This window comes from Corticium candelabrum, chromosome 19 (genome assembly GCF_963422355.1).
Source record: "Corticium candelabrum chromosome 19, ooCorCand1.1, whole genome shotgun sequence".
Taxonomy (NCBI): Eukaryota; Metazoa; Porifera; class Homoscleromorpha; order Homosclerophorida; family Plakinidae; genus Corticium; species Corticium candelabrum.
In genome coordinates this window covers 5,354,548-5,364,547 of record NC_085103.1, presented here as the reverse complement: position 1 = coordinate 5,364,547, position 10,000 = coordinate 5,354,548, and the positions used below count along the sequence as shown (strand labels likewise).

Sequence of the window (10,000 nt, the reverse complement as noted above, 5' to 3'; positions counted from 1 at the left end):
TTGTGGGTGTAGAGGCCGGTAATGTTTTGCCTTACTTGGAACGAGCAACGGTGAGGAGGAACGACCTCATATTTGATTTGTGTTTTTGATTGAAGGCATTATGTTGTTGTATGTTTGTTGTGTGTTTGTCTGTCTGTTTGTCTGTCTGTTTGTTTGTTTGTCTGTCTGTCTGTTTGTCTGTCTGTCTGTCTGTCTGTCTGTCTGTCTGTTTGTCTGTCTGTCTGTCTGTTTGTGTGTCTGTTGGTCTGTCTGTCTGTCTGTGTCCATGTATGTTTGTTTGTGTAGTTTGTTTTAGTTTGTCTTTTTGTCTGTTTGTTTGTCTGTCTGTGTGTCTGTCTGTCTGTCTGTCTACGTTTATCTGTCTGTCAGTTGGCCAGTCTGTATGTGTGTCCAGTTTTGTATGTTTTTCCTTCATGAAATTTCTTTGTCTGTCTATGTGTTTGTCTTTTGTCTGTCTGTTTGTTTGTCTGTTGGTCTGTCTGTCGGTCTATCTGTCAGTTTGTCTGTGTCCATGTATGTTTGTTTGTGTGTCTGTCTGTCTGTTTGTTTGTCTGTCTGTCTGTCTGTCTGTCTTTCTGTCTGTCAGTTTGTCTGTGTCCATGTATGTTTGTTTGTGTAGTTTGTTTTAGTTTGTCTTTTTGTCTGTCTGTCTGTCTGTCTGTCTGTCTACGTTTATCTGTCTGTCAGTTCTTCATATATTTTTATACATCAAAGCTAATACAGGTGAAACTAAAGTAACAGCTAATGAACAACAAGTGTCACAACTACAATTACAATTACACAAATAACAATTAGCATTAAAACTCCCCTACGGAGCCTACAAACCGAAATTTAGTTTACTGAATTGAAAGTCGAACAACATCTAAACTCTGGTCAGTATTCTGTCCATATGTTACTCTGATCATCTTTCTAGCCAACACCGAGGCATTGCAACGCTGAAGTTGTACTGACAAGCGTCTTCTCCAATGTGTTTTAAAATCTGAGGGATTGTTTCTTCCTTCTTCATCTCTATATAGTTTGGAAAGTTTATTGAGGAACGTTGATGCTTCTTCTCCCCACCCACCAAAGTGCTCGAAAACTAGTGGAATAAGGGTAGGAGTGTACCCTCCAGGCAACTGGTCTTGAGAATATTTGCTATGTTTGATGTCTTCTCTTCTTCTTGCTGCAGCTCCATCCGTAGTTGCTGCACTTCGCAGAATGTCCTGGCTCCAGGGGTGAGCAAGGGCCACATCAAGCTCAACATTTCCCCCACATGTTGAGTCAAACACAACAATGTCTGCTCTATTGTTGGATGTCATATATCTATCTTTTGGTTCAATTTGATGCTGGCATTGTAGACTGCTCATGCATTCAGACCAGCACAAAACAACAGAATTGTGAGACCAAACTGGGCCTCCACCCATTTTGCATGTTAGTAAATGGTACCCTTCAACATCTAGTGACTTTCCACATTCACATTTAGTGGCCCAAGGTGGTAAATCTGTCTGTCAGGTGGCCAGTCTGTATGTCTGTCCAGTTTTGTATGTTTTCCTTCATGAAATTTTGTTTGTCTATGTGTTTGTCTTTTGTCTGTCTGTCTGTTTGTCTCTCCGTCTCTCTGTCTTTCTCTTTATTCTATTTTCACTGCATCATTTGACTTGCTAATGAGGTCGTCACATGTGAAGTTTCCGATCTTGGAGTACAAACCAGGAGAACTCTACTTGACAGCCAACCATATTTGCATGCTCCTGTGGGACGTCTCTGGACGAAAACCAACTACACAAGATGAAGAATGGAGTTCATGGGAAAAGAACAAGCTGCAGGTTTGTTGACTCTCTATCCTGTTTGTTACAATCAATAAAACATTTTATCATTTGTAGCAACTGGAAATGTGAGTATGACATGCATCTTTGTACATATAATAGGTGTGTGTGTGTGTGTGTGTGTGTGTGTGTGTGTGTGTGTGTGTGTGTGTGTGTGTGTGTCTGTGTCTGTGTCTGTGTCTGTGTCTGTGTCTGTGTCTGTGTCTGTGTCTGTGTCTGTGTCTGTGTCTGTGTGTGTCTGTGTGTGTGTGTGTCTGCGTGTGTGTGTGTGTGTGTAAAGTTAATTAAATAAAATCAATTAAATAATTATTAATAAATTGTTTTAATTTATTAAAATTAAAAATTAAATAAAATTTAAATAATTATTGTTTATGCATTAAATAAGTTATAAATTATTTAAGTATTTAGTATAATATTATAGGCTTTGTTCATTGTAGCTGGTTGTTTCTGGTCGTGAGGATCGACTTCAAGATTGTTTGTTGCAACTCGATCAGCAACTGCAGACTCAGAGTTACTTGACTCAGGTGTGTGTGTGTGTGTGTGTGTGTGTGTGTGTGTGTGTGTGTGTGTGTGTGTGTGTGTGTGTGTGTGTGTGGTGCTGTAGCTTAATTGGTTAGAGAGTGCATTTGGAGAATGAAATCATCCAGGACCTTGCAGGGTTGCAGATTCAAGTCACAGTGATGGCGAGCTATGGCATAATTTCCTTAAGCAAGAAACTTACACACAATTGCTTCTCTCGACTCAGGAGTATAAATGAGTACCTGGTCATTGGCTGGGGTGGACATGACCGCTGGCTTGGCCCTAACATCATGCAGCAGACGGGTATGTGTGGGCCTTGGTGTCCAGTCTCAAAGCTGCGCCATAGTCAATGCCCCTGGATGACTCTGGCCAAGCTTCAGGTGGACTGTAGCGCTGGCCCTAAGCCTCCACGTAGCGCATGAGAGGCCCTGTCTCTAGAGGCAGGGGGAGCTATCTCCGTAACTAACCTTAAGGTTGACGTCATTCACGAATGACGTGGAGGGCTTGACATTTGTCCATTGTGTGTGTGTGTGTGTGTGTGTGTGTGTGTGTGTGTGTGTGTGTGTGTGTGTGTGTGTGTGTGTTTGCTGTTCTGACATAATTGTGTTGGGATGTTTATGTTGTAGGATTCACTGTCTGTAGCTGATCTAATTGTATGGAGTAGCTTGTATGTTTTATTGGAAGCTGACGTATCTGTATTTGGAGGTAATGGCACACGCGCACGTGCACACACACACACACACACACACACACACACACACACACACACACACACACACACACACACACACTAAAATTCTCATGTGTGTGTTACACAGATTGGGCATTGAAGTATTGCCATTTGCACACATGGTGGGAAGGCTTATCGTCAGTTGAGACATTACAGTTTGCAGTCAGAACCTTCAACTCTCTTAACGTCGGCTCACTAAAGTCACCAAGCCTCAGTGCAACTAGTGTATGTTACCGTGATGACAAAAATAATTAATTAAAAATAATTAATTGATTGAGTGTTGGTCATATGTAGTTAATACTAAAATATTAATATCAATTATTGGGTATTTCCAGTTGCTAATATTTTTGTTTTAATTAAATAATTTATTTTATCTGATTGTGTTGTCTGTTGTGTTGTGTGTAGTCAGAGGGAGACGTTACGTCTCATGTGACTACTGAGGATATTGCTGCAGCTGTTACCGCATGGAATGCTGGGATTGGTGACGTGCCATTAGCAGCAGAGAGGAAACACCCCATGTATGTTATGTGTATGGGTCAGTTGGTTTGTCTGTTTGTGTGTTTCTATGGCTGTTTACTTGTTTGTTTGTTTGTTTGTTTGTTTGTTAATTTACTTGCTTGTAGTTAGTTTGTTGTTTGTTTGTTTGTTTGTATTAATTTGTTTGTTTATTTGTTTGTTAATTTACCTGTTTGTAGTTAGTGATAGTCTGTTTTTGTTTCTTTGTTTGTTTGTTGATATTAATTTGTATATTTTTGTTTATCTATTTATATATTAATTTGTTTGTTTGTTTGTTTATGTATTTGTTTTTTGTATATTTTTGTTTGTTTGCATTGTTGTTTGGTTGTCTGGTTATGTCTTTATGTGCTTGTGTATTTGTATTTATTTGTATTTATTTATGTTTCTGTTAGACTGCCAGTTAAGGGTAAACGAAATATTCTAATAACAAGTGCTCTTCCATACGTCAACAATGTGCCTCACTTGGGTAACATCATTGGTTGTGTTCTAAGTGCAGACACTTTTTCAAGGTGCAGTAGCAGCGTAACACACACACACACACACACCATTCATTTATTGTCTGCTACTCGTGTACAAGTTCACGACTTCTCTACTGATTAGAATTCAACCATCGCTTGTGTGCTTGTTCATGTGCATAGAGACCAATACGAGAATGACAATCGCGATGACAGATGGCACATACATATTGACTTGTAGTTACTACTTGTGCCATTTGCTGGTGTATGTGTTGTCGTTCTTCTAATTTTTTCATTTCCTCATCCTCAACCTTCTTCAGACCAGATGACACTTTCTTCCTCCAAACCAAACGATCAGACGCCAGTGACTCCCAATTGTCCTGATTGATGCCCACATTCTGCAGATGAACACGCAACATGTCTTTATATCTAAGTTTTTGGCCACCAGTTCTTCTCTTACCATTTAACAACTGTCCATAGAACACTTGTTTTGGTAGCCTTCTGTCATTCATTCGTGTGACATGACCGACCCATTGTAATTGTTGTTTTGTTATCATACATTCAATCTCTGTCATACCGGATTGTTTCAGAACATCACTATTTGTCACTCTTTCACTCCAGTGAATTCGCAAGATACGACGCAGACAACGAAGATGGAATTTTTCAAGTTCTTTAATGTTTCTCCTGTAAAGTGTCGATAATTGTGACCCATATAAAAGAGGTGTAAGAATGACTGCCTTGTACTTTGATTTTAGTTTTTACTTTGATACCTTTTTGACTCCACAGCCTTTTTTGAAGTGCACCATATGATCTGTTTGCTTTTTGCAAACGTACACACACACACACACACACACACACACACGTATGCACGCATGCACACACTCATGCATGTGTACACACACTCATACACACACACACACACACACACACACACACACACACACACACACACACACACACACACACAACTTAAAAACAGAAAATATACTGATAAAACTAACTTTATACATCAGGTACTGTCGTCTTCGCAACTACAATTCATGTTATATATGTGGAACTGATGAGTATGGAACAGCAACAGAGACGAAGGCAAACATGACTTTGTTGCTTAATGTTTTACTAATTGAGTGTTGGTGTGTGTTTAGGCTATTGAGGAAGGTGTGACACCACAGCAGATCTGTGATAAATATTTCAGGATTCACAAGACGATATACGAATGGTTTAATATCGACTTTGATTCGTTTGGTCGAACAACGACAGAAATGCAGACACGGTGGGTTTGAGTCGGAGTGACTGAAACTGGCTGGATTGATATGTCAGACAGTTGTATTTGTGTTATGTATTGTTGAATGATTGTTGATGACTTTTACGTCTACATTGAAAAGAGATGAATTAGTCTGTTCTATTAGAGAGAAATTATGGTGACATGATTGGGATAGACATATGGACAGACAGACAGACATCTGGACTGATAGACACATAGACAGACTAACAGACAGACAGACAGACTAACAGACAGACAGACTAACAGACAGACAGACAGACATATACTTTATTCTCATATAGACTCTACTTGTACATATGCTAGGAATATGTGAAAGCAAACCATTCCTTGCAAACAACAAAGTCATAGATTAACTAATGGACTTGGCCTTGAATGTCAAAATCAAATAATAGACCATCTAGAGCAGACATCCATACAAGAAAATGAGATGATGAAGAAAAGGCTACAAAAAGACGATCTGACTGTGAGACAAAGGCAGACACCGATCTTAGAGAGCAGAGAAAGGTGCGTACATAACCCTGACTGACAGCAGATGCCAACTGAAGCCACAAGAAGATGATGGGACAAAGAAATGACGACAGGAGACCATCCAGCTGCGAGACGAAGGCGGACACTAAGCTCAGAAAACGGGAAAAGATGCGTGCACAACCTTGACTGATAGCAGACAGCGACATAATCCACAAGAAGGAAAGTGAAAACAGAGTGCAGACAAAGGAGATGACATTGAAGACACGTGGACACCAATGACAAAGAAAGGGGGCCCCGACGGGCAACAATCGTCCTTGGGACGGTAGCAGCCGAAGTCACACACGTCGACTCGAAATTCCTGCTCCCTTGGCCCTTTGACGAACTTCTTTTTGCACAATACAAAGTAGAAGACAACGCTACCAACATCAGGAGACAGACAGACAGACAGACAGACAGAGAGACAGGCAGACACATGGACAAGCAAGCAAGTTGTAGGCATTCCTGTTATAGACGTATAGATAAATAGTTAGTTTCTCACTGTACAGCTGATACAAATCCCTCTGTATGTCAGAAGCCTACAATCAACTAGAATTTGATTTTTTCGTCTCTATAGCATAGCACAAGACATCTTCTGGCGACTTCATGAACGTGACTATCTCTTAAAAGAATCTGTAGACCAACTACTGTGCAGCAAATGTGACAGGCAAGTCAACTGCTACTTACATGTATGTCTTCTCTATTTTTCTTACCTGGTTTGTGGCGTGTAGATGGCTCTGTCGGCATTGATTTTTTGTGGTTTATTGTAGGTTTTTAGCCGATCGATTTGTGGAGGGAATATGTCCTTTGTGCGCTTATGAAGTATGACATTGGCTCTGTTTTTTTGTTTGTTAGTTTATATGGTGTCTCTCTGTCTGTCTGTCTGGCTGGCTGGCTGTTTGGCTGTCTGTCTGTCTTTCTGTCTGGCTGTCTTTCTGTCTGTCTGTCAATACATATATTTTCAAAGAACAACACTACTACATTCTAGTCTGGCCCAAACGGCCGACGCCATAAATTAACTACCTGTCTGTCTGTCTGTCTGTCTGTCTGTCTGTCTGCGTATGCATGTGTATTGTATCGTCTTTTCTATGTCATTCCTAACAGAGTCTTTTCACAGGATGCACGTGGTGATCAATGTGATAAATGTGGGAAGCTGATAAACGCAACCGAACTAATAGTACAATCATTTCTATCTTGAAAGTGTGACCATTCACGTAGGACTATTTATATGTGTGTACTTTGTAGTCTCCTCGCTGCAAACTCTGCAGCAGTCAACCGGTCGTCAAGTCATCAGATCATTTGTTTCTCAATCTCACAAAGGTTTCTCATTACTTTCTCATTGCTTACAACATAACTTTACACAAACAACGTTGATTGTATTTTGTCAGTCTGTCTGTGTGTTTGTCCATTTTCAGGGGTTTGTTGGATCTGGTTATTTGTGTAGTAGCTGTTTTGTGAGTATACTTACTGTCTGTATGGGATTGTATATGTTTGCTTGTCACATTGTTTGTATTTTGTCTGGTTGGTTGGTTGTTGACTTGTTTGTTTGTCTGTTCGTTTTTCTATTTGTCTGTCTGTCTGTCTGTCTGGCTGTTTGTTTGTCTGTTTGTTTGTCTGTTTGTTTGTCTGTCTGTCTGTTTGTCTGTCTGTCTGTCTGTCACCAAGTGGAAACAAGCATCCCTGAAAATTAAATTCGGTGGATTCGGGCTCACGTCAATTCGAGGTACAGCTCCTGCTGCATTTTTGGCAGCATGGGCACACTCACTTAAAGAACTCCCCAACAGATTTCCATCAATGTGTCGGGACTTAGAAAATCTCTATCAAAGCAGCCCTAAGAATGATTCCTCTACCATAAGGTCAACCTTGTATCAAGCAGTGTCTAATCTTCCTCCCAAGTCAAACTTGGACGATGAAGAAGAAGTTATATATCACACTCTAGAGGAGATGATCAAGAACCCCAGGAAACTACAGCATCGTTTATCAACGGACATTTCCTGCATGGAAGCAGCAACATTTACCAATAGAATAGTTGAGGAAAAGGACGCGGGAAGAATGAGATCCTTGCAAGGACGAGGGGCGGGAGGATGGCTTGAAACAGTCCCCACTTCAGACAAGCACGCACTAAAGCAGAATGAATTTCGTCTAGCGTCTTGTCTGAGGTTGGGTGTCTGTCTGCCATTCAGTCAGCTCCTTGTAAAATGTGAGTGTGGAGCAGAGCTGGACAGAGAAGGATATCACTTGATTACATGTAAGTATGGGGGAGGTCCTGTCTGGACGCACAACACCCTAGTTTCTGGATGGAGCGAGTGTCTCAGCGATTTGCTCATATGCCACCAGATTGAGCCAAGACACAGATACATCCACACTGAAGATAGACCAGACATCACATTTTACGACGTAGACTCAGGAACAACAAAAGAGATAGATGTTGCTATGGCTCATCCCTGGAGCAAAGATACCATCAAGGGAGCGTCCACGACATGTGGATATGCAGCAACAAAACGAGAGGCAAGGAAGGAAGTAAAGTATCGCAAAGAATCATTACCAGATGGTTCTAAGCCTTTTGTTACTCCTCTGGTGTTCGAACACTTTGGTCGTTGGGGACCCAAAGCAGAGGAATTTTTAAATGAACTTGCAAAGAAGTCCAAAGACATGCTGGGAAGGAAAAATGAAGCAGCGTTTAGAAGCTATTGGAAAAGAAGATTTTCTGTGATTATTCAGAAATGTAACAGTAGAGTTGTTTTAAGAAAGCTATCTAGGCTTTCATTGAATTGTTTGGATGGACAAGACAAGCTAGAGATGGACAAAGCCATTCATAGTTCTATTCATTAATTAAAACGAAGAACAGTAGGAAAGTAGAACTTTTAGTACTGCAGCAAGTGATGTAAGTAGTGACGTTTGATGACAATAAAACAAATCTGTCTGTCTGTCTGTCTGTCTGTCTGTCTGTCTGTCTGTCTGTCTGTTTGTCTGTCTGTTTGTCTGTCTATTTGTTTGTCTGTTTGTCTGTCTATTTGTTTGTCTGTTTGTCTGTTTGTTTGTCTGTCTGTCTGTCTGTTTGTTTCTTTGTTTGTCTGTCTGTCTGTTTGTCAGTTTGTTTGTCTGTTTGTCTGTTTGTCTGTCTGTCTGTCTGATGGTTTGTCTGTTTGTCATTACATATATTTTCAAACATTGAACTATTAGACACCATCTAAGCACTAAATACTGTCTGTTTGTCTGTCTGTCTGTCTGTTTGTCTATTTGTTTGCTTGCTTGTTTGTTTTTGTGTAGCACTTTGTGTTGATGTTCACATAGTTTACTTCACTTTGTGTTTACATAGTTTACAACTCCTTTGTTTCATAACATTTATTTTTGACGTCCTTGATCTTTTATTGCCATTGTTGCATTTAGCTTGATCCTGCATTAAGACAATGGTCAGAGAAATCAATCAGTGAAGGTGGTTTTTTTGTAATATATTGGTAGACTTTGTATGTAATTTTCATGAACTTTGTGTGCTGCAAGGTCACTGGTCGGGAAATGCTCGCTTCATTACTCGATCGTGGATTCGTGATGGCGTCAAGCCTCGATGTATTACACGTGATCTGAAGTGGGGCACTCCAGTTCCTCTTGAAGGATACAAGGAGAAAGTGTTCTATGTTTGGTTTGATGCACCGATAGGGTATGTTATGACGTGTGTGTGTGTGTGTGTGTGTGTGTGTGTGTGTGTGTGTGTGTGTGTCCGTCCGTCTGTTCATCTCTTTGTCTGTCTATCTGTCTGTCTGTCTGTCTGTCTGTCTGTTTGTGCGCCCACGTGTGTGTGTGTGTGTGTGTGTGTGTGTGTGTGTGTGTGTGTGTGTGAGTGTGTGAGTGCAAAGTGATCTAATTATAGTTTGTTTGTAGGTATCTTTCTATTGCTGCTAATTACACAGATCAGTGGGAACAATGGTGGAAAAATCCACAAAATGTTTGTTATTCCCTGAATAGATGCTCTTGTATTGGAGGGATGCATCTCACAATACACTAGACTATTGTATTGGAAGGATGCATCTTACAATACACTAGACTATTGTATTGTGGAGGGATGCATCTCACAATACACTAGACTATTGTATTGGAGGGATGCATCTCACAATACACTAGACTGTTATATTGTGGAGGGATGCATCTCACAATACACTAGACTACTGTATTGTGGAGGGATGCATCTCAC

At 40.5% G+C, this 10,000-nt stretch overlaps 1 protein-coding gene and 1 long non-coding RNA gene across 2 annotated transcripts in view; one reads left to right on the top strand and one right to left on the bottom strand.

Moving 5' to 3' along the window:
- The window catches only part of LOC134194502 (methionine--tRNA ligase, cytoplasmic-like), a 15,165-nt gene that overhangs the window by 208 nt on the left and 4,957 nt on the right, over nt 1-10,000 (top strand). Inside the window, exons 2-17 of the mRNA XM_062663441.1 lie at nt 13-50; nt 1,665-1,802; nt 2,240-2,326; nt 2,948-3,026; nt 3,140-3,276; nt 3,457-3,569; nt 3,960-4,076; nt 5,036-5,111; nt 5,168-5,295; nt 6,389-6,478; nt 6,582-6,633; nt 6,929-6,988; nt 7,057-7,131; nt 9,202-9,247; nt 9,313-9,469; nt 9,691-9,754. Of these exons, the coding sequence (XP_062519425.1) occupies nt 13-50; nt 1,665-1,802; nt 2,240-2,326; nt 2,948-3,026; nt 3,140-3,276; nt 3,457-3,569; nt 3,960-4,076; nt 5,036-5,111; nt 5,168-5,295; nt 6,389-6,478; nt 6,582-6,633; nt 6,929-6,988; nt 7,057-7,131; nt 9,202-9,247; nt 9,313-9,469; nt 9,691-9,754 (1,457 nt within the window). The remainder of the gene's footprint in view (nt 1-12; nt 51-1,664; nt 1,803-2,239; nt 2,327-2,947; nt 3,027-3,139; nt 3,277-3,456; nt 3,570-3,959; nt 4,077-5,035; nt 5,112-5,167; nt 5,296-6,388; nt 6,479-6,581; nt 6,634-6,928; nt 6,989-7,056; nt 7,132-9,201; nt 9,248-9,312; nt 9,470-9,690; nt 9,755-10,000) is intronic.
- LOC134194504 (uncharacterized) lies at nt 4,085-4,943 on the bottom strand. The gene is made up of 3 exons (XR_009972225.1): nt 4,793-4,943; nt 4,483-4,706; nt 4,085-4,420 (listed from the first exon to the last, which is right to left on the bottom strand). It is a non-coding gene; the product is annotated as an uncharacterized LOC134194504 (long non-coding RNA).